This window comes from Rhamphochromis longiceps, linkage group LG13 (assembly GCF_057381845.1).
Source record: "Rhamphochromis longiceps isolate RC_006_pf linkage group LG13, R_longiceps_female_GT1.1, whole genome shotgun sequence".
NCBI classification, from domain to species: domain Eukaryota; kingdom Metazoa; phylum Chordata; class Actinopteri; order Cichliformes; family Cichlidae; genus Rhamphochromis; species Rhamphochromis longiceps.
Window position 1 is genome coordinate 2,685,667 of NC_140569.1, and position 25,786 is coordinate 2,711,452.

Genomic DNA, 25,786 nt, shown 5'->3' on the forward strand with positions numbered 1-25,786 from the left:
GGTGAAGCGGTCGGCGTGTGACTCACGGCCTCTCCTTTCCACCGGTGACGATGAGTCCGTCTCTCAGGGTGGTGTACATGGTGAAGACCGGCCCGGTGTGAGCCTTCGCCACCACCCGCAGCAGGTAGTGATCTCGCCACACGTACACGTCCCCGTTAATGGCCCCTGTGAACGTCAAGTTATTCTGCAAACGTGAACACGGACACGGTCAGCTTACGTGCTTCGACTGAACGACGCTCCTGAGGGGCCCCGGGGCGAAGCGGCGAACTCACCGCACCGAAGGCGACAGACAGCATCGTCTGCATCCTGCCGTCCTCCAGCGTCCCCACCACGCCCTTCTTGTACATCAGCGCGCCGCCGGCCAGCGTCCAGAACTTCACGTGTTTGATTCCCACCGACACGAATTGAGCGTCCGAGTCGGGCCGAAACTCCACCACGAAGATCCGGTCCGGGTGTCCGGCTTTCCCGCACGCTCGAGATCCTGCAGAGGAGACACGCCTTGGTTACCGTGGTTACTGCCACCACAGAGGGACGCGAATCAAACCACGCTGAAAGTCTCTGACCTTCCTGCCAGCGCCACACCGTGATGGTGTGTTCAGGGTCCACTCCGACGGACAGCAGCAGCTTTCCCGTGGCGCTGAAGTTCACGTAGCCGACGCCTTTGCTGTGCGGACAGCGGAGGATGGACAGCGTCTGCTTGCCCATGGCGTCCCACACGTGGATCGAGGGGGTCGTTCCTGCGCGGAGACGAGCGAGTGTTTATCGCCGTTACAGCCACAGGCAGCGTCAGCACGACCACAGAGGGATAAACTACGACAGCTACACAGAGGGGTCGGTGCAGCCGACAGACACCCTGAAAACCAGACGCTGTTTCACCGCCACGCTAAAGCGCTCGCGCCCCATTTATTTAATCCGAGCGTTCGGGTCAGGAAAGCACGACGGCACAAGAGTTTGCGTTTGGTACTCGAGTACTTTAACTACTCGTTAAACAAATCGAATGAGTTCAGTTTGAGACGAGCGTCAAACATGCAGCAGAAACATCATATTGATCGATCATCGAGGAAAATCCAACAAACTAACATCAGTCGTCAGAAATGAGTCACTTCAATCATTTAATGTGGTGAAACTATCCTGTGTTTGTTGATACAAAGTTACCCAGGAACAAATGTTTATTTAAATGTGTGCAAAAAACAATGATTAAGAATATGAAACAATATGAAAAATGTGTTAATGCTGACGCACTGCTGGAAAAGTAGAATTTTGAAGAGCTTTTAAAGTTTTTGATTAAAAAAACAGAACTTTTGTATAACATGAATATATTTTAAATATTTAATGAAATTTCTGAACATTTATCAGAAAAATATTATTTTTATAAATGTTAACATTTTGTTGAAAAAAACGATTAAAAATGCAAAAATATTTTGTTTAAATTGTTTCTTTGCATGTTTTTATGAGACGTAGCAGTAAAAACCAAACCGACACGTCTGGTTGAGTCGGGCGCTCTGGGTTTCAGTTTGCTGTGATGGGAGGCGTGCGGGTCGTTTGTAGTTTACCTGGGAGTTCACCGCCGTCACCTGAGGTGTTGTGAGAGCGATGGTGACAAATGAGGCCGGCCAAAAACACACACACAAAGACAACAACATGAAAACCTGCAGTGAGTCACAGCCAGGCAGAAAAAACGTTTCATTCATCCTGCGTCTGCGCGGAGCTTCGACGTTCCTGACTGCGGATCGCTTCGGCTGCTCTACGGTTCGATACCAAAACAACAAACTCTGGGACGTGAAGCTCTGCTTGTGTTTCCTGATTGGCTGAATTAACCCCACTTCCTGTATTTTAAACGCAGACCTCGAGGAGAAACTGTCGCGACGTGGCGCCTCACAGCTGCAATAAGCGTTTGCTCCCTGTCGGTGAGTCGGTCAGTTTCCACTGTGTCAGTAGAAATAAAGCAAAGCAGGCGGGTTAAACAGGAAGCAGGGAGAGAAAGCGGGACTTCTCTTTAGTACAGTTAGTGGAGGAAAACACGGCCATGCTCCGACAGCGACACGCCACACACACAAACACCGAAGCGTACCGATCTGCCCGGTGGCGATGATGTTCTTGAATTTGGGGTGCTGGTTGACGGTCAGACACAGGATGTCGTCCGTGTGCTCCAGGTAGAAGCTCTGCGTTCCTGCAAAGACACGTAAACAGACACGTTTTACCTGCAAGGCACCAAATAAACTCCAGTTCTGGCTGAAGCTCAGTCGTCGCTTCATTCAGCACGAGTCACGGACACACTCGTGGTGTTTGTGGGGCTGCAAACGCACACATGCAGGTGAGCTAACGACACGGTTTCGTTCTAATGGATGGTGCTCTTTCTGGTGATGTCGTCAGAAGCTGTGCTTTTCTTGTGCAAAGCTCCGCCCACGCTGCCGGAGATCAGCAATCTGCTGCTACACGACAGCGACGGGCAACACTGACAGCAATCAGAGTTTGCTGATTTTAAGGTGCTTTTTTGGATCCAAAGCAAAAAACACAGGATGGCAACACCCAGGCACAAATCTGTGACTTTGTGTACCTGTGACGACTGCGCTGAGTTTTGTCTGTTATCAAAGGAGCGTAAGTGGTCATTGAAGCGTGCAGCACGCCGACCACTTTCCATCCAAAGGTGATTGCACAGCTCACCCGAGCCGGGTCCTGGTCTGTCACGTCTGTCATTCTGCAGTTAAACTGCCGTCCTGCAGCATCCGTGTCCTGATTTATGGACACGTGATCTGTGAGGCTTTGGCCGCACTCTGAATGTGCATCTCTGTGCAGCAACAAATGTGTAATTGTGGCTGTTTCCTCACAGCTGATCGCCGGATTGTCACAAACAGACTGCATGAAATTGCCAACTTGAGCCCACTTAGCCTCAAGCTGACAGCAGACACGTTATCGCCGTTTCATCACCGTCTTAATGCACCAAAGTTTGAAGACCGCCGGTCTCCATCTGCGAAGCAAAGACATCACAAGTCCACCGAACTCGGCCACGATCACTCTGTGCTGCAGCTTCCATCCACCTCAGTGTGGCTGCAGCATAAAACACGAACCGACCAATCACAGCCGAACGGTAAGAGGCGTGTTTTTGTTGATGAGATCCGGTGGAGCGCAACATCTTTGCTTCCTGTGTGCGAGCAGGTAGATACAACCTGAACACGTTTCCACAGGTGTGCATGAAGCTGAGTCTGCTCAGCAGAAACTGTTTAACAACAACAATAATTTACCTGGTAAAACCGTTTTCACAAACATAAAAGCTTTTGAATATTAAATGTTACATCACTGACATCATGTTTCTGTGCAGCAGGTAGAAGGGGCACATGCAGAGATGCATTTACAGAGACTTTAACATCTTTCGGACACCAACGCCTGCCGACTGTTCGTGCGTCCGTCCTGCTGAAACAACCTCACGTTAGGACTCATCGTCCACGGCACGTCATTCAGGTGTGTTGTTTGTGTTACCGGTGCTCAGGCTGTGCACGATGGCGGTGGCGGCAGTGTGGTACACGATCTCGGCGCCGTCGTTGAGGTAGTGCAGGTTGTTACGACAATCGAAGCCCCGAAAACCAAAGACGTGGTCCAAGATCAGGTCCTGGAGAGGGAGAAGCGGACGGTGAACGCAGGGACAGACGGACAGACGGGCCGACGGACGGACGGACAGACTCACCTCGACCGGCCGCTTCTTCTTGGACACGTTGTTTTTCTGGAGTTTCTCGGGCTGCGGCGCCGCTCGGCTCACTGGCGGCCTGGAGGATCGATCAGCGTGTCAATGAATCGGTCGATGAGTCAAAGACAGAAAAACATTCATTTACATGTTAAAGGACGAGATCAGAGACACACGGGTGGAGCACAGACATGGAGACAACATGAACTACACATCGGGGGGTTAAACAGCTGATCCGGCGGTGTGCTGGTGCTCCGCCCTCTTTCTGTGAACTCAGACCAGCAGCCATTTGGGTTAGAGCAGCCGTTCTGCTTCTGACAGAGTTAAATCACTCAGATTTGCTAACGTTACAGCGTCACTGTGCTCTTTGTTGTCTGTTGGCGACTAGAGGGAAGAGGCGGAGTTTAATGCAACCTTTCACTAAACCGAGAGCGTCGACCTGCCGAAGCACCTGAAACCTACAGGAGGAAGGTTCTGCTGCTATTCAGAGTAGTAACTCTAGTAACTGTTGCAGTAATTGCAGGATTTTGCGGTGAGTGAACCAGGTCCACTGCATCGTCGATCGTCACGGTAACAACAGTTAAACTTCAGTATCCACTTATGAACCTGTTTCACCTGCACAGGTGCAACTCAAAGTGACAACAGGTGCACTGGAGGGGCAACAATGAGACCACCCCAAAAAGGAAATAGATTAGCAGGTGGTGGTGCACCCCCGTCAGCTCCTCCAGGATGGTACGGACCGTCTGTATCTCCCTGCACATGTGGAGGAGCAGACACCAGCAGACGTTACAGGAGCTGAGCTGCACAGGTGTCTGCTCCTCTGTGTGACCTCCAGCGGGTTACTCATGAGCACGTTTCTGACCAAACCGTCAGAGTCCACGAGGGCAGGTCCACCACCACAGCATCGTCCTCCAGCACGACTGGTTTGGACGTGGGTCCGCAGGGTCTGCACAGGCTCCTCGTTGGCAAATAAACTTTCGTTTTTAGCAACTGAAGCGAGACGTTATCGCTCAGTGCTGCGAACGGTTCATCAAGGCGCCAAAGCCGTAAGAGAAGTGGTGCATGACGGAGAGATGAAAGTGACCAAACAGGACGAAAATGCACTGAAACGTTTTCATGAAATGCCAGCGTGTGATGCGAACACGATGAAGAGGACGTGTACAGGCAGGCAGGTGTTACCTGGATCCCCTGGACAGCAGAGGGATAGAACCAAGGTAGAGCTTTAGAAACACACACAGTCACGCACTCTTATCTACACTTAGACTCAACACACACATGCACACACACATGCACACACACATGCACACACACATGCACACACACATGCACACAGGCTTTCCTCCTCAGAGACACTGTGGCTAAAAGTACATGCTAACAAAACGCTACCATGCTGCTGCTGCTGCTGTTTAATGCTCAGGCTGCCAGCCTAACATGCTAGTGCAGCTAACCGTGTCAGCAGGCTAACGTGCACAGGTACACCTGTGGCCTCACAGCAGCAGGTGCAGCCCTGTACCTGAGAACTTAGAGAGCCTGGATTACTGTTTATCAAAGGGAGACACAGGTGGCTGCTGCAGTATCATCGATACCAAACATCTGATAGATGTTACTCTGAAGAAAACCCGACTATTCTCAGCCGAGCTCCCCATAGAACATCTTTCTCTGCTGATGAAGTCCCACAGGAACAGGAAGTGACATCCTGTCCTTCCATCAGGTGAAATATTGTTGTCCCAAAAGCCTAGAGACCGCTCCCTGAACATGGCGGCTGGTTTTGTCCTGACACTCTGTGATCTCTGTGGTCTTACAAACACAGGTGTGTCCAGTCGGCTCACGTTACCTGCAGTCAGGCTCCGAACATATTTAGGCCAAAACTCGATCCAACATAACATTATGAGCACTGACAGGTAACACCAATGACACCTGTTAGTGGGCGGGGTCTGTCAGGGAGCGGGTGAACATTTTGTCCTCAAAGTTGATGTTAGAAGCAGAAAAATGGGCGAGTGTGAGGCTACGAGCCAGTTTGGGTCAGAGCGTCTCCGAAACGGCAGCTCTGTGTGGGTCTGCAGGGGTCAGTTTTTATGGTCCAAAGAAGGAACAGCGGTGAAGCAGCGACGGGGCCGTGGAGGCCGATGCGTGTGAGGACTGAAGCCTGGTCTGTGTGGTCCGATCCAACAGGCGGGCTAAAGCTTCATGCTGGTTCTGATAGAAAGCTGTCAGGCTGACCCCCGTCCCCCATTGAAAGCACCAACAATGAGAACTGGACCACAGAGCGATGGAGGAAGGTCGCGGCCTCCTTCCTCCACAAACAGGAACGGTTTGTGCAGCACAGCGACAAGTTTGAGGTGTTAACTCTAATTTTTAAAAGATCGCAGTCTAGTCGAGCCTCAGTGAGATGTGCCGGACAAACGAGTCGGATCCCCGGAGGCTCCACCCCACAGCTAGCAGGACCTACAGGACCTGTTCACCTGCTGAGTCCACGCCTCGACGAGTTGTGGTGTTATGTCTGATCGAGGAAGAGTTTGAATGGATTTGTAAATGAGAGATTTCTGCTTTTGGGCTTTAATAAATGATCCAAAGTGGCTGCAGCTGAGGTTTTAATAGTGTGACCATCCACACAGTAAGTGTTGGCTCATACTTACTTGACAATGCCCTGCCTCCAGGGGAATTGCAAGTTAAAACACAGCAGAGATATTAAGAGTTTCTACGAGGCCAGAGAGCAGCAGCAACACTCAGGAACTAAGGGTACCACAGAGGGACAAAACAAGAGTTATCAGTCAGCACGGGCACCCTTTATCATTAAAGATTCTCCGGACTCTGAAACTTGGAGCCGCCCATTTTCTTCCAAATACCTGCAAGTTCTAGATTTGGTCAGAGATTCTGTCACTGAGGCGCTGGAAGAGAAGACGTGCACACCGGGAGCTTCTGTGCATGAACTCAGAGCACAGACCTGATGCTGCTACTCCACAGCCTGGAAAACCCCATTTCTACAGGCTGGAAAATCCTCACTTCATATAAACCCAGTCAAAGTTCCCACATGACCACCTCGCAATCAGCTGATTTAATGTTCTACAATTACTGTAGTATATTTAAAGCCTTCATGCACCCTGCAGGTCCACGGGGGTGGGCTCAGGTTTGTCCTCTTTTTAACCATCTTTACAGCTTTTTTGAGATGTCATAACTTTGTGAGTTCAGGAGAAATCTGCAGGGCTGAAAAACACATTTAAGCTCTGTGAAAATCTGCAACCAGATCAGTTTTACACCCACTCAATGACTTAATACCTAAAGCCCAGAGCTCCCTGTGTGGGATAGGTCGCTGCTCAAAACAAGTTCAAGCATATGAAAGGCCCCTCAGTTATCTACATTTGACACCAGGCTCAGCTTCTTCACAATAATTTATAATATGGTAACATTTTAACAAATAAACCTCATTTGTCTTCAGAAGAAGGAACCTGGTTGGTGCTTAGATCGATCTTTGGTCTGCAGCTTTCTGACCCTGCAGACACATTTGTTCCTTGAAGGTGCCCTTTGTTGTTGAGTGAACTGTGAACACCGATATTACAAACGCAGCCAGAAGGATCCACTCAGCATGCAGAAGCCTGAGCATGCACGAGCACATCAGCACACGGGCGCGCACACAGGGAACGTCACCTTCACTGAAACAGACAGCGAGGATAGAACATGTTGGAAAGTCAAACAAAGCTCAAGAACTCGTTAAAGGAAATCACAGAGAGCACGAAGACATCCTGCACGTTTAAGAAACCGGAGAAGTCTGTGGAGCTTGAAGCTGAGAGGCTGTGTTAAAATGTGTGGTCCCAGTGTTTATTATGGGTTTGCTGTTCGGGCTTCGACTGCATGATTTCTTCTGCCAGCTCACTCCCAGGACAGAGATGTAATCTCACAGAGTGACCTCTGACTGGCTGGAGAGTTCTTGATTACGATTTTCTGTTCTTTAGCCATTTTGAACTTCTTTGAAGCTCTTGTTGTATTTTTCTGGTTGGATGTTTTCGCTGCTGTCAGCAAAAGATTAAGATGTGAAGATTTCATTTGTACGAGTTTATCACGTCCTGTGTTTCTCCCTCTTTGTCCCGTCTGACTGTGTTAGTGTCTTTGACTATTACCTGTCATCTTGCTCGGTCTCAGCTTTTGAGTTTCGGTGAAGTTTTGTTCCTTGTTTTATTTTAGAGCATTTTCTCTTCAACTGTCTCTGATTTTCATAAAGATTTATTTTGTTCATATATTAAATAATTGTTACAAATTTGGACAAAACAAGCTACAGATTTTTTTAAATGTCATAAAGTATTCTACATGATTTAGTTTGCAGTATTAGGAAGTATCACTAGTGTTTTTTGCAATGTGATGTTTTTCATTAGTGTGCGCTCAGATATGGGACCCTTTGTCATATTTTACCAGCAACACTCCGACATGTTTTTAATGCACCCGTCCCAAAATACAGATCCTGATTCATTATGATGGTAAAAAACAGAAGTGTGTGTGTGCACGTGTATGTGTGCAGGTGTGTGTGTGCATGTGTGTGTGCACGTGTGTGCGTGTGTGCACGTGTGTGCGTGTGCATGTGTGTGTGCACGTGTATGTGTGCAGGTGTGTGTGCATGTGTGTGTGCACGTGTGTGCGTGTGCATGTGTGTGTGTGCATGTGTGTGTGCACGTGTGTGCGTGTGCATGTGTGTGTGTGCGTGTGTGCACGTGTGTGCGTGTGCATGTGTGTGTGCACGTGTATGTGTGCAGGTGTGCGTGTGCATGTGTGTGTGCACGTGTGTGCGTGTGCATGTGTGTGTGTGCGTACCTCTCCTCAGCAGAGAGCTCCTTCAGCTGTTGGTGAGGTTTGGTTCCTCTCATCGCTCTGATGCTGACGGCGTACATCTTCGTGGTGTAATCCACCGTCTTCTCGCGGGCGACGTCGCTGTCGTAGCCTTTAAACACACACAGTTACAGATCTGAGGGACGGCTTCTGGGTTTATGTTGGTGCTTCACTGAGAGGTCATGTGACACCTGGATCCAGACATTTTTGCATTGAAGCTTTCAGGCAGAGACTTTGTTCGTGTTTGTTTGGATGCATGAAGGTTTGTCTGTGTCTGCTTTATGATGTCACAGCTACGATAGCTGAGAGGTGGAGTACGGATAAAGGGCGACGCCATCGTGTTTGGTGCAGATCTGAACCTCGTTTCTTGAACTGTGAGCTGGTGCAGAGACGTCTGCTGAGTTTAGCACCAGCGCTGCTCTCTGTTCATGATGTTGCCGAGGCTACGATTAAAGACGAAACTGTAAACTTTGGATTCGTGTTTATCGAAACAATATTTTCAAACCTCCGTCCTCCTCGATGTCGTCATCCGACTCCTCGCTGTCTACGAGCGGTCGGCTGTCGCGAAACAAAGGCCCGTCCCCCTCCACGCTGACCACGCCTCCTCGCTCCCTCACCCAGATCATCAGGGCGGTGTCAGCCCCGCCCACCGTCAGGAGCGTGGAGTCATCCTGAGCCCAGCGGACGTTTGTGACCTGTGCGCTGTGGCCCACGTAACGCTTAAAGCGAGCGTACTGACCCTGCAGGAGGAAAGGAAGCAGGTCCTTAAGACGAAAGGTACACACACTCAAACACCTGAGGTCAGAGGGGCACTCTGATTGGTCCTAACTTTACAGGAAGTCACACAAGTTATCCAAACTGACTTTTCTATCGCCACATTGAAACCTGGGAGGCTGTGGCTGAGAAACCGCAAGGCGAGCACTTCAGAACAATCAGACAGCGTTGAACCCAGAGGAGTCGCCCCCTGCTGGCCACTAGAAAGAATGCAGTCTTCTCTGTACAGTGTGTGTGTGTGTGTGTGTGTGTGTGTCGTACTCTGACGGGATAGCTGAACAGTTTGAGGAAGCCAAAGTCGTCTCCGGTGGCGAGCAGCGCGTGGTCTCTGGTGAGCGACGTGGCGTTGATGTCGGTGATGTCGCTGTGCGTCGGCCAGATTCCCTCACAGGTGGAGCCCAGAACCAACGTCCAGCCGGCCCACTCGATCCGCTCCAGCTGCACAAACACACACACAACACGACACACACGGGTCGTTTCCACACGTCAAGCTTTTCTGTCTCCGGTATGAAACAAACGGACTCGTTCACGCCGCTGGAAATACGTTGGAGGCGTGACATCATGAACCCCAGCTCCTCCTCCTCTCGCTCAGCATGCACACTGACCTCACAGTTTCTGATGGTTTGTCGTTTTCCTCGCGGGGCTTCAAAGAACAGCTGCTCTTTGGCTCCCGTGTTGACCTGCAGCAGTTTACCTGCAGCACAAAGACAGCAGAGAAACATCGTCTGGACTAAGAATAACGCAGCGGCTGAACGCGCTCGCAGATCTCGCCGTCTGCTCGCAGACTCTCTGTGCATCATTCAAAATTAGCATTTACCCTTTAACTTAGTCCTCAGTCACATTAGGGACGGGTCGGTGACCCCTGATAACCTCTGGTTGCTATGGAAATATGGACCAATAACCTGAGCGTGGTTGTTTTGGTTGGTAGCAGACAGCAGCACAGTTCGCACAGAAGACGCCAACATGTCCGCAAACACTCACCGGCTGCTCACCGAGCGGGAAAAACCGGAGGACGCTCGTCTCCAGAGGCCCAGCGTTTACTCTGAGGCCTTTACTCTGTTAAACAGCGCCCCCTGCTGGGCGGAGGGCAGCATCTAAAGTGTGAAATTATGATTTAACAAGCACTGCTGTTGTCAGGTGTGTGCAGGTGTGAGAGCGACTCGGATGGGAGAGAGAGAGAGAGCCGTGTGCTACCTCGGGCGTCCCAGTCGATGTGCGTGATGTAACTGGACGCTCCTTTACAGATGCCGACTCTCTTGCTGCTCAGCACGTTGTAGATGTCCACGAAGCTGTCGTGTGACGCCACCGCCAGGTATTTACCTGAGTCTGAGAGCACGAACACCCGGAACACACACAGTCTGTCACATGACCCACAAAAGATCAGATCACAGCAAATCAGCACGTTCATGGCTCTGCCTTTAAGTTACAACAGTTCATGTGCACAGCGAAGCTCACACATTTACAAACACGACAGCCGTCTTTATAAAACCTCGCAGCGTGTGTGCAGGAAGGTGGTGTTCTGACTGATCCTCCTCTTTTTGTAAGACAGAAGTCAGGACAGGAAACTGTGGCTGGTTATTTTCACCCTCCATATCTACCTGCCTGACCTGGCAACACCTCAACAAAGAGCTGTGTTCATCTGGGGGGGTTCTGTAAAGCTTCTCCTGATGTGTTCGTCAAAGGGAACCGTTGATAAAAAAGCAGGCGGCATGTGATATAAGAGCCAACGGCTGCAGATGTTTCAGCTCATCGCTGCCACCAGCGAAGGAGGAGGAAACACATCAGCGGTTAGCACCGTGGCCTGGTGCGTTCTCCAGGGTGTCTCACAGTCCAGGCAGACACGTGTTAGCTTAACAGCTGATTTCAAAGTGCACAGAATGAAACATCTGCAGTAAATGACTGTGTGTGTGTGTGTGTGTGTGTGTGTGTGTGTACCTGGGGAAAAGCGGATATCAGAAATGGCGTCACGCCGATGGTGGAAGCTCAGCAGGTCCTCCAGCGTGTCTGCGTTCACCACCAGCACGCCGCCGTCGCTCAGACCGACCGCCAACGCTTTCCCGTCAGGAGAAAAGGCGCAGCAGCGACCGCCTGCAACACGCACCAAGTATCCGATTACTGGCAATCTGGAGCTGTGACGCGTTCAGGGACATTAGTAAAAGCGGACGCCCGTCCCGTTACTCTGACCTCTCTTCAGCTTGCGGACGGCCACCATGCGGTGATTGGCTGACGTCTCCCACAGCCGCAGCGTTTTGTCATCGCTGACGGTGGCGCAGACGGGGAGGAGGGGGTGGGGGGCCAAACCCCAAACCTCGCCCTCCATGTGACCCTACACACACACACACACACACACACACACACACACACACACACACACACACACAATATTACCATGATGATGTGAACGTGCAGCAGGAACAGGAGACACATGACAGGAGATGGCATTACCTTGGCCTCCAGTAACACTGTGAGGAACCTTGGAGTCATTTTGACCAGGACATGTCCTTCAACGCACATATTAAACAAATATGTAAGACTGCTTTCTTCCATTTGTGCAACATCTCTAAAATTAGAAATATCCTGTCTCAGAGTGACGCTGAAAAACTAGTTCATGCATTTATTACTTCCAGGCTGGACGACTGTAATTCATTATTATCAGGAAGTCCAAAAAACTCCCTGAAAAGCCTTCAGCTGATCCAAAATGCTGCAGCAAGAGTCCTGACAGGGACTAGAAAGAGAGCAGATTTCTCCTGTTTTGGCTTCCTGTTAAATCCAGAATTCAAAATCCTGCTCCTCACATACAAGGTCTTAAATAATCAGGCCCCATCTTATCTTAATGACCTTGTAGTACCATATCAGCCTATTAGAGCACTTCGCTCTCGCTCTGCAGGCCTACTTGTTGTTCCTAGAGTATTTAAAAGTAGAATGGGAGGCAGAGCCTTCAGTTTTCAGGCCCCTCTTCTGTGGAACCAGCTTCCAGTTTGGATTCAGGAGACAGACACTATCTCTACTTTTAAGATCAGACTTCAAACTTTCCTTTTTGCTAAAGCATATAGTTAGGGCTGGACCAGGTGACCCTGAATCCTCCCTTAGTTATGCTGCAATAGACGTAGGCTGCTGGGGATTCCCATGATGCACTGGGTGTTTCTTCTTCACTCACTATGTATTAACAGACCTCTCTGCACTGAATCATATCTGTTATTAACCTCTGTCTCTCTTCCACAGCATGTCTTTATCCTGTCTTCCTTCTCTCACCCCAACCAATCACAGCAGATGGCCCCGCCCCTCCCTGAGCCTGGTTCTGCCGGAGGTTTCTTCCTGTTAAAAGGGAGTTTTTCCTTCCCACTGTCGCCAAAGTGCTTGCTCATAGGGGGTCACATGATTGTTGGGTTTTTCTCTGTATGTGTTATTGTGGGGTCTGCCTTACAATATAAAGAGTTTGAGGCGACTGTTGTTGTGATTTCATGCTGTATAAATAAAACTGAATTGAATTGAAATCAGGTCCACAGGCACCAGACGTCCCCTCACCATGGAAACAGGTGCACGCACACACACACACACACACACACACACACACACACACACACACACACACACACACACACACACACACACACACACACACAGTATTCCCACCTGCACCAGCAGGGTCATGGGTCCGGTCTTGTCAATCTCCAGAACTTCTCCGTTTTTGGTTCCCACCAGGATGTGACCGTGACCCAGGGTGATGGCCCTGATGGACGGGTTGTCCTCCAGCAACAGTCCTGCACACACACACATCTCTGTATCGTCTTTTCTGGTCTCTGTTTCTGCTGTAAAGTCTCTCTGTAGTTGTTTTTCGGTCTGAGTTTCTCTAGTCTGCCTCGTTTCCTTTTTATAAAGATGAAGCTGCCGAAATGATTAAAGCAAAATCAAAAAGATCTCCCTGTGTCCTGGGCGATCGGGTTGGCTTAATTACTGTCTCTCTGTAATCGTCTCTGTGATCGGCTGAGCAGCCTGGACTAAAGGCGGCTCTTTCCAGTAACTGCTCTCTTTTCCAAACCTGGATATTTTTGCAGTTTCAGCTGCACGTCCACATGATGGCAGCGTTGGACAGAAGAGGTTCTGCTCCACAGGTTAAATATGAAACTCCACCGAGTTACAGAGCATCTCTGTGTTGTTAGGAGAAAAACTGAAAACATGAAGCGGTCAGTGGGTTTGAGTCTCACCTGTCAGGAGACGCCACAGGTGAGCCTGGTACAGGCAGCAAACCCACTGGCTGAGGCTCGTAGTGACACAGCATGCAGATGTTTAACATCTGGCTGAGTTTACACCACGATCACGTTTCAGCATCAAACGTTTGCTTATTGTTTATCTTTGTAAACATCAGCTCAGCCATCAGAGTCTTTAAAAACTGATGACATCATCAGCCGTCACGCCGCTCTCGCGTGCTTTGAGCTGCGTGTCCAAACAGAATCTCAGACTCTGATTGGTGGGATCAGGGCACAGTCAGTCCACCTTAAACGATAAGGTGGAGCTGTAATCGTGACTGAATCTAAGCACCTTTCGACCCCGGGGACAGCGCTGCTCTCTTGATGGCGTAGGTTTTCAGGCAGCGATCAAACATGTCGTCCCACAGCTCCACCATGCCGTCCTTCCCACCCGTCACAAAGCCCTGCAGACAAGCAGATGTCACTGAGTTTAAATACCTCACAGAGGCCGTGGGTGGGGTTCAGGTCTGCCCTCCTCACCTTGTCCAGGGAGAACGTGGCGAACACCGGCCCGTCGTGGGCCTTCACCGTTTTCAGCAGCAGCGGCTCCTTCCAGATGTAAACGTCTCCGGTGGCGGTTCCGGAGAACACCAGCGCCTCAGTGCGGCCGTAGCACACTGACATCATGGTCTCCGGCCGGCCGATGCTCCTAAAAGCGCCGCGCTTGAAGGTCAAACCGCCACCTGGAGGACAGAGGGGAAGTGCTCCGTCACACTGTGACCTACAGCACCCTGCAGCAGCTCCTCTAGTGTCCAGCAGGGGCTCCAGTCAGTCCCCACAGACTGCCAGGGTAAAACCTCACACCTGTAACGCCTGTACGGGGCCGGCTCACCTGCTTAAACTGGTGCCAGTTATGGCGAGCGGCTGTGGGATAAAAGCTAAACGACAAAGTGAAACATCGACGCTGCAGTTTTACCTGCAAGCTGCCAGAACTTGATGTGTTTGATTCCCACAGTGACCAGTTTGTCCGTGACCATGGGATTACACTTCACCACGAAGATCTTGTCCTTGTGACCCCTGAGAGAAGACGGACAGTCAGTAACCGTCAGCTGCAGCTCTGTGCAGGTAAACGTTAAGGTCAGCAGCAGACAGGCGAGTACCGGGCAGTGGCGAGCTTCTCTCCTCTCTTCCAGTCCCAGACGACGATCGAATGTCCATCATCGATTCCCACCGAAACCAGACTCTTCCCATCAGCTGTGAGAGGAAACACAGATCAGCTGTTTACTGTGAGTCCAATCAAAGCTTTAAAATAAGCTGGCGTGTAAAACACACCCACAGTTTTTCAGTCGTGTCGACCACAGTTTGCAGTGACGTCGAAATCTTTTGCAGACACAAAAATGTCGTGAACGCCTCCAGAGACGACTTTGTTTCATACGATGTTGACCGTTTTAGTATCTGTGAACTCTCAGGCTCGTTTTCTTAATGTCACATTGTCATTTACCTTTATTTTAATGCTTTTAATCAAGTTTTGATGTTTCCAGTGAGGTGGGAATGTGTCGTGTCCTGTGGATCTCTAATGCACTGTGCCTATAAAAGGTGGACTGAAGTGCGAGACGTTCACTCTAATTTGTCCTGTTTATTTTGTAAATTATGTCTCCATGATAGTCACAAAGGACCAGACAGCTGCTCCGCCCTCGTCCATCACCCCTGGTTTTACCAACATGGTGAAGACGCTCAGTTCTTTAAGTCTTTAAAGCAGGATTTTATCAATCACGGTGCTGCCATCCATCCTTATACACAGTGTGTACGTGCTCATATACACACACACACCTGAGAAGTCCAGCGCACACACTCCTCTCTGATGAAAGCCTTTGAGCAGAGAGAGGCACTTCAGAGTCTGGATGTCCCACACGTGGACGGCCGGGTCCCTCCCCACCTGCACAGCACCAACATTAAATGCGACGTTAAGAAGAAACAGCGAGAGGTTTGTGGCAGAGCAGACGAAGGTGCAGACGGTCTGAAGAAACTAAAGCTCCTGCAACACCTGCAGAACAACAAGTTTTAAATAGCAAAACATGAAACAACAGATAAGCTGATCAAAGCCGATTAATAATAGTCACGGCAACTCGGAGCGTCCAAAAAAACCTACACGGTGCAGTATGCAGTCCATAAAACTGGAGAAGTACTGCTTATCCAATATCCACCTTAAAATGATAAAAAATAGACAATCAGACAAGCCCATCCACTCATCCATCCATCCATCCACCCATCCATCCATCTATCAATCCATGCATCCATCCATCCATCCATCTATCAATCCATGCATCCATCCATCCACTCATCCATCCATGCATCCATCCACTCATCCATCCATCCATCCATCCATCCATCCACTCATCCATCCATCCATCCATCTATCAATCCATGCATCCATCCATCCATGCATCCATCCACTCATCCATCCATGCATCCATCTAGCAATCCATCCATTCATTCATCCATGCATCCATCCACTCATCCATCCATCCATGCATCCATCCATCAATCCATCCATTCATTCATCCATGCATCCATCCATTCATTCATCCACCCATGCATCCATCCACTCATCCACTCATCCATCCATCCATTCATGCATCCATCCATCCATTCATCCATGCATCCATCCATCCATGCATCCATCCATTCATCCATGCATCCATTCATGCATTCATCCATCCATCCATCTATCAATCCATGCATCCATCCATCCATGCATCCATCCATCCATTCATCCATCCATCCATCCATTCATGCATCCATCCATCCATCCATATATCAATCCATGTCAGGGTCGCAGGGACCGTGTACACAAAGCTTTGTGGCCACAGACGACTGTCATCTGCACACAGGAGAATTTGAACATCCTCACAGCCCAGTGTGAGGTCAGTAATATACAAGCTAAATAACAGAGGCCCTAAAATCAATCCTTGCGGCACTCCAAATGTGCAGATTTGGAAACGTGGAGCATGATCAACAAAACTCAACTTTATCCAAATAAATACCGATTATGGATAAAACTAAACTGTCTTTAAGTCACAGCCCAGAGACCTTCCAGGTCCGTTTACACCACAGGTGTTGAACTCCAGGCCTCGAGGGCCGGTGTCCTGCAGGTTTCAGATGTGTCCTTGATCCAACACAGCTGATTTAAATGGCTAAATGACCTCCTCAACATGCACTGAAGTTCTCCAGAGACCTGGGAATGAACTCATCATGTGATTCAGGTGTGTTGACCCAGGATGAGATCTCAAACCTGCAGGACACCGGCCCTCGAGGGTTGGAGTTCGACACCCCTGCTTTAAATGCTAAAGTATCTTTCTGTTCAACATTCGATTGTAGCCTTAAACACAGCATCATCCATCACAGTCCAGACGACCACGTGACCGTCGGTCCCGTGTTTGCCTCACCTGTCCCGTGGCGGCGTAGTCCTTCAGCGGGTGGATGCTGAGGCTCAGGATGTCATCGTCGTGGCCCAGGTAGAAGCGCTGGCTATGCAGCTGACGGTTGTAGACCACGCCCACCGCTGCTACGTGGTACAACACCTCCCCGCCCTGCGTGTAAAACAGGTTGTTCCTGCAGTCGTAGCCACGGTAACTGCACAGAGAAATCATTTTTTAGTATTGCACAGACACACACGTGTGATCATGCACATCTTTGGCTGATGCTGTTTGCAGTTTGACCTGATGGTGGCAGTGTTGTCTCTCTGTTACACCCACAGAAACGTGTCTGTGTGGTTTCTTATTTTAATGTCTTGTAGAGGATAAACGATGATTATGCTCAGCGGTGTGTACGAGATTTTAACACAACACCGTTATAATAATATCTAATATCACTCAACCGCAGTAAAAACACGCCCCACGTGTGACCTTTAATGACATAAAGCTTGCATGTTACAACGACCACAGGCCGGCTGAGTTACCCGTGAACAAACTGCAGTCGCAGGCCTTGGTCCGGTCCTTTCTGCCTCTTCAGAGATCCAACCTGCTGCTTCTTCTCTCTGCTCTGCTGTCGCAGCTGAGGCAGGTCCTCCTTATACACCTGCGCAGACAGCAAACACGCTCCAACGCTCACGTGGAGGTAATCCAGACAGGAAACAGACATTTACACTGAAAGGGTTCTTCCTCTGGAGAGCATGAACGCCCAACACTGCTGCTGCTGCTGCAGAGGATCAGAAGCTCAAAACACCTCAACGTACACATGCAATGAACAGATTTCAGATTCAGGGTGATTTTCACTTCTTATGAAGAGAATCGTATACAGCCATGCTGATTATCCCGAAACCTAATCTTTATTTACCCAGGAACACCGGCGACGGATAAAAACATCCCGGATGAAATCTGTTCAATCAGCAGCAAAACAAAGTGAGGCAGCAGGTGCAGGTGAGACAAAGAATCAGAAGCTTCTGCAGGAGCTGCGATGCTCAGGAACAACACGTGCAGCCTGCAGTAACCAGCTCACCTTCAGCACATTTACCAAACATTTCATTGATTTTGCAGCTGATTGCAGGCGGATGGAGCTGCGAACCCCAACGCCTTTTTTCTCAAACTCAGTCCGAGCTTCAGAGGAAGAAGAAATAACAAGTCTCCAAAGATAAGGACCGATACCTGCCCACACTTCTCTGATAGATGTGGGTCAGTGAGATGGGAGCGCACCAAGAATAGCCCTGTAAATAAGCACATCGCTGAGCAGAGCGTTCAACCTGCGACAGCGGTAAAAGCTTTCAGCTTTGTGACGACTGCATGTGTTAGTGCTGCAAAGCTGCAGTCAGTGCTGTGTGTGGAGGCTTTGGAGGACAGGAAGTGGTAGATCTGCTGTCCACACGCTGGCCTGCTGAGCTGCAGACTGCAGTGCCTCCACCCTCAGCACACAGACTGCACCTGCTCTTTATGTGCCGAGGTCGAGTCGGCGTGTTTGAGACTTTCGCAGGGACCGGCTTTGCTCCCTGGAGGTTTGGGACTGGCGGCGCTCCACTTTCCCTTTGCTTTCATTTACAAAACGCTGCAGAGTCACAGCGGCTGAGCGTTTAACTGTGACCGGAGACGATTCGGTTGCTTCGACTTCACCTCCAGAGACAATAAATCAAAGCCAAACAGCTCCTTGAATTCAGTTATTGACTTTTATTTTAATCTAAAGGAGAGCACTGAAACCTCTCTGCACTTACTGCTTAATAAACAGCACTTAATGCTGATGTTCAGTTATTATGTTCATGCCAGTATGAAATAAAGCAGGTGAGCGAGCCAGCAGCCTCGGCTCAGACACATCTGTTCGCTGGTGTTTGAGAGTCTGACCATTTATCAACAGTCTGTGAGAGACGAATGTTTCCAGTGTAAACAGCCCATCAACAAGAAAAACGATTATTATTGGCAACAAGATATCTATTAGCATCTAAGAGGAACAAAGAGGTCCTGGTCGGGAAAGTGCGGTTTGTGCAGAAGGTCTTCGACCCTCCGTGTTCAGCAGCGAGCGGCGGGTGGAGCAGGAGATGGACAGGTGTGAATGATGGATGGAGGCGGAGAGAGAGCTGAGCATGAAATCAAAGCGTCGATCTCTCGTCCTCAGCTATGGCTACGAGCTGTGGGCGGTGCCAGATCGACTGAAACTACACATGGAAGAGTCATGCCTCCAAGAGGGCTGAAACCAGAAGCAGAGGGCGGGAAGGAGCAAAAACGTGGAGATGAGAAGGAAAAACTGAAAGAGGAGGTGTTTAGGAAAAGGGAGGAGAGAAGGAAGCAGGGATTATGTGAGGGAAGGGGACAGGGAAGGAAGCCGGGCAGGCTGAGCGTGGGAATTTTAATAATCCACTTTTTCAGGCTCGAGCTAATTAAGCTTTTGAGCCAGAGACCAAGTCTAAACACAAACACACACACACTCAGCTCTATCTACAAGCAGCATATTGTTGCAACGCTGGCGGCGCCCTGCAAACAGCAGTCACAGGGACGTGTGCCAGGCAGCGGCTGGCAGAGGAGATAAGGCGTGTTTCATGATCACCATGGAAACTACACTGAGCCCTGCAGGCTGATGGGAATGAGAGCGAGGCGGACGCACTGAAGCGGGCGCCGCAGCAGAAACATTCACAGCCGCTCGGCGGGGCCAGCGTGGAGCACCTGAGGCCCCCGACCAGCCGCCGCCGCGCAGGTCGTACCGGTCTGTCGTAGTGAATCTGCGTCTCCTGCTCGATGTCAGAGTCGAGCTCCGGGACGTCAGACACGTCGCTGTCCGACTCCTCGCTGTTGGAGTCTCCGTGACTGTCTGAAGAGGAGACAATACCAAAGACACCAGAGTCACAATCACAGGCTTCTACTTTGCTTCTAATGTTTTTTAATCTCTTTTATTTTACTTTTTGGTTTTTCACATGCTCATAAATAAAATATAAAAGTATTGGCTTTACCTGCATAGTGCATAGATATCTGTACATGCTTTATCATTATCATTATTATTATATTTAAAACACACACTTCTTCTGCATGTTTCTCTTCCTGCTAAAAAGCATTTTTTCAGATCGTGTGACTGTTGGTGTTCCTCTGTGTTACAGTGTAAAGCACCTTGAGGTGACTGTGCGTGTGATTTAAATCTTTAGATAAATAAGCTCTTACATATGAACCCACTGACTACCTGTAGGTCTGTGTGGGACTACGACAGCCTATCCACGGCCTGCTGGGACCCCAGTGCAGCTTGGATGGCCGAGCTGGATCTAATCTCTAAAAGCTCACGTTTGTCCCAGGCTGGTGTTTCCAGCGAGCGTGTGCGGGCTGGATTCCTCCGTTACTCACGGGTACCTTGGATGTTGACGTCCGGGCCTCCGTTCATGACCGACTCCGGCAGAAACCTCCACTGGAAGAGGGCGTGGTCGGCCCCACCTGTGGTCAGCACCCACTGCAGGTCATGTGACCAGCGGACGTTGGTGACGTGGGCCGAGTGGCCGATGTACTTCTTAAACTTGGCTCCTTGGAGGAAACACAGGTTTGTTATGAAAGGAAAGAAGCAGAGGAAAGAAGGCGTGGAGCGGAGAGACGGAGGAGACGGAGACCTTTCCTCACGCAGGGGAAGCGGAAGAGCTTCACGAGGCCGAGGTCGTCTCCGGTGATGAGCACGGCGGCGGAGGGGTTGGCGTCCACGGCATTGATCTCGGTCTGGGCTGAGTATTTAGGCCAGATGCCGCTGACCTCTGAGCCCAGCACGCCACTCCAGGAGGCCCAGCGCTGACCTTTGACCTCCTCCTTATTGACCAGCTTCCCCACTGCGGGAGGACAAGAAGAAGAAGACGGCAGTGACGACCGAAGAATAAAACTCATTTCCATAGTTTAGGGCGCCGCGGCTGATCTCTGTGCTGACGTAAGTGATACACAGCAGCGCCACAGATTTTATCAACGCCGCCGCGCCGACAGAAGCAGATAGAGAAACGTGTTCACGGTGCAGATTCATATCTGCGTCGCTGCCGGCGGCGTTTCTCTCCGCGGGTTTCTGCGTGTTTTGAATTTAAGTGTTGCAGCTTGTCCTTCGCAGGCATGAATATGTGCAGGAGACAGGCTGAAGGAGCAGGACTCAACCAGGACAGCCTCCTGCGCTCCGGTGCGTGCTCCTCCCTCTGTGGAGACCTGCAACGAGCTAAAAAAGCCTTTTAACTTCTGACAGAATCATTAAATGTTTGTTTTTAGTCTGACTGAAGCATTTTGTGCAATTCTGAGATGCCAGTGTCGATACAGGCTGTGCAGCTTTGCTGTCTGAGAGTTTACTGACAGCTGCACAGACGTCAGGAATCTGTTCGACTCTGCAAAGAACCCGTTTTAAATGTCTTTAGGCTCTTTGTTAGCAGCAGCCACAGCTTGACATAAAACTGTAGTTTTGCATCAACACGGTGGAAACTTGGTGTGTCTCAGCAGGTGTGCAGCGAATCCTTCAAGGGTCTAAAACCGTCTACAGCAGATGAACATCATGTCCAGCAAAGACCCAACACGGGTCCTTCAGCTGATCCTCTGCTGTTCACTGAAGCCTCATCACAAATGTGTCGGTGAACAGGAGGAAAGGCCGCGGTCTGAGACAAGAAGACCAGAGCATCAGGTCTGATGGATCAACATCATGGTCACGTCAGTCAGTGGTGACGTCAGCAGGTTTTTATCATATACACTGTATTTACATGTATTTACACGTGTGTTTGCACATTTCAATAAATCATTGAAAGTATTTGCAGAACCAAACGCTCCCACTGAAGGCTGTGAGGCTAGGCGCTAAGCACTGATGCTCGCTAACGCTAACATGTCGACCTGCGCTTAAAGATAAGACCTTCATCAGGCTGCTGTGTCACCTGGTCACACATGTGATGCTGTTGGTCGTGACCTCTGCACCCAGCGGATACCCGGAGTGTCGTACCGGGAACAAACAAAATAAAACGACTTGCAGGAGGCGGAGCCCCCTCGGGCCCCCATGAGCCACGGCCCTGCACTGAGCTGTCAGTAATGAGCACGCTGCAGGTAGTGAAACTGTCCTCAGAGTACTGCGTTAACAGGAAGTCTCCAGTAAACTGTGAGAAAAAAGAGATTTTTTGATGGTCCGATCTCGATAATGAGGCTCGAGAGTCCAAAGTTAGTAAAACATCAGAGACGCATTAAAGTGAAATAAAAGAGGCTGAAATAAGCAGAGTTTATTTATACGGCAGCTCATTAAACTCTGAGGCCTCACAGGGATGTAACAGGCTTTGTTTTTTTAGTGGGACCCAAAATAGTGACGAATATCTTCATCATGAGAACAAAGACGTTAAAGCTTCTTATTACTGTTTTCAGAGCTTTCTTGAAGCTCGTCCTCGTGTCTCTTTTATCACGATGCGTCCAGGATCCTGACAATGAGCTGCGTTTAGATCCCACACTTAGAAGAGCACATCGCTCTGATCATCAATATTAAACAACATCATTTAATTTCTTAAATATTATAAAAACATAGATTTTGACAACAATTATTGTCTTTATTCTTAAAATATGTAGACTGTAAATACACGTACGTGACTTTAGTGTTTATATTTTAATATCTGATTAAGAATTGAGATTATTATTATTGTTATCCTGTAATTCAGAGAAGCGTCTCAAGTTTGATCGATTGATTCTTTAAAATGAGGAGGTGGCTGGGGAGAGCGAGGTCTGGGCTTCTCTGCTTAGGCTGCTGCCCCCGCAACCCGGCCCCAGACAAGCGGAAGAAGATGGATGTAAATCATCCACAGCTGCCCTGGTGGTGTTCAGGAGGTGGGAATGAGCAGGAGAGCTCCAGCTTCTGCAGACGAGCGCTACCTGCAGAGCAGACGGACGTCTCCAGCGCCCACTCGGTCCTCAGAGGCCGATTAAATATGAAAACACAGAGTCAGCTAAACCAGCGATATTAAAAAGAATGGATGCTGACATGGCTCCAACTTTTTTTTAAACATCAGCATTCTGCAAAAACAGCACGACAGCATATTCACAAAGATACGAGAGCATGGAGTCGGCGTCACAGGGTTCACTTTAAACTCAGTTTATTTCTGCTGGTTTTATTTCACTTTGTCACTTTAACGCTTTCAATGTTGGTTTAGGTTTTGTAGGCCCAGTGTAAGATGAAGAAGGATTATTCTGAGCTCTAAATCATGCAAAGCTACTCAGGCGGAGGCCAAGAATAAAAAGATGGTGAGAATGAGCAGAATCAGCCCAGCTTCAGGTTTGACCTACGACCCCAGAGACTCACGGGGCATCCGGTAGAAGAAGCGGTCTCCAGCTCCGTCGTTGGTCTGCAGGATCTTGCTGTCCAGCGTCCAGTCCAGGTGAGTGATGAAACTGGAGGACTGGCTGCACTCTCCAACCTGCAGACAGTCAGAGACGGAGTTAGCTTCGCTTCTAACATCTCAACCTTCTTCGCTGTCTCTCCAACACGACCTTCTTGTATCTCTGGGCGACAGCGTAGATGTCCACCAGTCCATCGTTGGAGCCGACAGCGAGGTAGGCGCCGTCCGGCGAGAACTTCATCTCGTGGATCACCTCCTTCCTGTCCTTGATGTGAACGACCTCAGTCATGTCTCTGAGAGGAGCAGAGACCAGCACACTCATACGTTACAAAAACAGCGTGACTGTGTTCGTACAGCACATTTAACGTAAAGGCTTGTTCAAGTTAAAGGCCAGAGAGTAGAAATGAGTTTGATTATAAGCAGAAATCTTAAAAGTAGAAACGGGTCGGGCGGTGAAATGGGACGGTATTTGATATTCCAGAGATTCGGAGTAAGAGCTGAAAAAGCTCCATCGCTCTAACTTTAAGTCTAAATCCTAATATGGACGATCACCTGATCAGCAGGCCGCGATGCTCTGACAGGAGCGTGAACACGACTAGGATCAGACCGGTGCAGCCGTGCCGGCACATTTAAAATCTTTAAAACAATCAAATCAAGCCTAAAACTGACAGGAAGTCAATGCAGTGACTCCAAAACTGGAGTAATCACATGTTCGTGTCCCAGACTGATGGATGCATGACGCTGAGTGGCCAACGGAGGCAGCACAAACATAACAACCTGTTTTATTCTTTCACAAACATAAAATTAAATTCATGTTTATTCTTTAGGTCTTTAAGACATTTTAACGTATGTAAAGAAAGCAGTAATGGGCCAAAACTAGAGCCTTGGGGGACACCACAGGACAGAGAGAGGAAGAAAACCATCAACACTTTACAGAAACAGCTTTAATTTGTACACAGGCACCAAGACTGGACGCACATAATCTGTCATTCACATAGGAAACCAATTAAGAGCTGTGTGTGTGTGTGTGTGTGTGTGTGTGTGTGTGTGTGTGTGTGTGTGTGTGTGTCACCTGACTCTCAGCACAGTGAAGGATCCGTCCTTCATGCCCAGAGCCAGCTGGGATCCGTCCACGCTGAACGCCACACTGCGCACCGCCTCCTCCATGTTACAGCGAGCGATGAGGGCGTGATCCACCAGACTCCACAACCTGACACACACACACACACACACACACACACACACACACACACACACACACACACACACACACACACACACACACACACACACACACACACAGAGAGGTGTAATCAACAAGTTAAATTTATAATCTTTGATATTTTTAAGAAAGGTACAAATGCAACATGATGTCTCCATGAGCTGATTTCAGGTTGTTTCAGGTTCAGATTTGTCAGTTTTTGTTCATAACAGATGAAAACAAAGTGATTTTGTGAGGAAGAGCCAAAGCAGCACTCAGTGTAAGGATCTGTATCACTCTGCTCGCCTCAGCTCTGTGCTTCCATTTTCACACTCAGCCACAGTAGCTTTGCATGATTCACGGTCCAAAGAGAGCACCGACCTGACGGAGCGGTCGTCGCTGCCGGTGACAGCCAGAGGCTTTTTGGGGTGAACGTCGAGCGCCCACAGCTCGCCCTCGCTGTGTCCCTGCATGATGAGCAGCGGCTTGTCCCGGTCCCGCACCATCACCTGCACAGGTACAACAACTCAAGAGCAGGTTTTCACATTTTAAAGCACCACATCACGCACGTTTCAGTGCCGATCTGAGCTGCTAAAACTGCCTGACATTAGAAACTCTTCACAGTTTTGATTAATGAGAACATTTTGTTGCCTGCGTGTCAGCAGGAGGTCTGCACAAAAATAAAACTCTTTGAAACGCGTCGCCGCAGGGAGGGAACAGCGTGAGGTTTCGTCTTCTTCCTCACCTCAAAGATCTCGCTGTCCTGCGTCCCTGCCAGGATCCGGTCGGCTCGCCAGCAGACGCTGCGAATAGACAGACCTGAAGGAGGGAGGAGAGGAAAGGAGAAGGTAAGGTGACACAAAACTGTCAAAACATCAGGAGAAAGACAAAAATAAAACCAGTGGAGAGGAAAAGAAGCAAACAGGAGGATAAAAATGGAAGACGACAGCGCTGCAGAGGAAGCAGGTCCTCGGTCTTGATGAACTCGGTGGTTAAATCCACTAAATAAATGAAGACGAGCTCCGCTGTCGCTGGCTGCTGGAGGCTGGAGAGGTGGCGGTGCAGCCAGGTGAGGGTGGACGGAGCTCCATGAACCTCTGGACTGCTTCGTTTTTTATTTTCACTTTAAAAGCACCAAAAATGATTCGGTTAGTTTTAGGAAAAGAATCCGGTTCGACTGAAACGCACACCTGCACTACAGCAGAGACACGTGGACACTCACATCATTCATCTCAGTTCAGAACACCCCCAGGAGGAGCGCAGGAGGTGTCTGATCAGAGGGAGATCTGGACTTTGTGAATGTAGTTCAACCTGCTGACTCAGCTCGGCTTCAACCTTCGTGTTTTTTTAAA

General features: G+C 49.4%; 1 protein-coding gene across 2 annotated transcripts in view; it reads right to left on the minus strand.

Annotated features, from left to right (window-relative positions):
- LOC146655168 (echinoderm microtubule-associated protein-like 6) overlaps nucleotides 1–25,786 on the minus strand; it is a 68,642-nt gene that overhangs the window by 4,545 nt on the left and 38,311 nt on the right. The window contains exons 7-36 of one of the 2 annotated variants that reach the window (XM_085427555.1): nucleotides 25,180–25,253; nucleotides 24,816–24,943; nucleotides 24,306–24,443; nucleotides 23,385–23,526; nucleotides 23,197–23,311; nucleotides 20,522–20,731; nucleotides 20,271–20,438; nucleotides 19,637–19,743; nucleotides 17,414–17,532; nucleotides 16,902–17,088; nucleotides 15,286–15,391; nucleotides 14,616–14,709; nucleotides 14,432–14,532; nucleotides 13,996–14,198; nucleotides 13,808–13,919; nucleotides 12,902–13,029; nucleotides 11,453–11,594; nucleotides 11,204–11,356; nucleotides 10,463–10,594; nucleotides 9,874–9,962; nucleotides 9,530–9,706; nucleotides 9,000–9,234; nucleotides 8,480–8,606; nucleotides 3,683–3,761; nucleotides 3,478–3,607; nucleotides 2,072–2,170; nucleotides 1,554–1,574; nucleotides 564–737; nucleotides 273–481; nucleotides 27–184 (exon numbers count right to left, since the gene is read on the minus strand). In XM_085427555.1, coding sequence (XP_085283681.1) covers nucleotides 27–184; nucleotides 273–481; nucleotides 564–737; nucleotides 1,554–1,574; nucleotides 2,072–2,170; nucleotides 3,478–3,607; nucleotides 3,683–3,761; nucleotides 8,480–8,606; nucleotides 9,000–9,234; nucleotides 9,530–9,706; nucleotides 9,874–9,962; nucleotides 10,463–10,594; nucleotides 11,204–11,356; nucleotides 11,453–11,594; nucleotides 12,902–13,029; nucleotides 13,808–13,919; nucleotides 13,996–14,198; nucleotides 14,432–14,532; nucleotides 14,616–14,709; nucleotides 15,286–15,391; nucleotides 16,902–17,088; nucleotides 17,414–17,532; nucleotides 19,637–19,743; nucleotides 20,271–20,438; nucleotides 20,522–20,731; nucleotides 23,197–23,311; nucleotides 23,385–23,526; nucleotides 24,306–24,443; nucleotides 24,816–24,943; nucleotides 25,180–25,253 — 4,057 coding nt within the window. The remainder of the gene's footprint in view (nucleotides 1–26; nucleotides 185–272; nucleotides 482–563; nucleotides 738–1,553; nucleotides 1,575–2,071; nucleotides 2,171–3,477; nucleotides 3,608–3,682; nucleotides 3,762–8,479; nucleotides 8,607–8,999; nucleotides 9,235–9,529; nucleotides 9,707–9,873; nucleotides 9,963–10,462; nucleotides 10,595–11,203; nucleotides 11,357–11,452; nucleotides 11,595–12,901; nucleotides 13,030–13,807; nucleotides 13,920–13,995; nucleotides 14,199–14,431; nucleotides 14,533–14,615; nucleotides 14,710–15,285; nucleotides 15,392–16,901; nucleotides 17,089–17,413; nucleotides 17,533–19,636; nucleotides 19,744–20,270; nucleotides 20,439–20,521; nucleotides 20,732–23,196; nucleotides 23,312–23,384; nucleotides 23,527–24,305; nucleotides 24,444–24,815; nucleotides 24,944–25,179; nucleotides 25,254–25,786) is intronic. The other variant, XM_085427556.1, reaches the window with a different exon arrangement.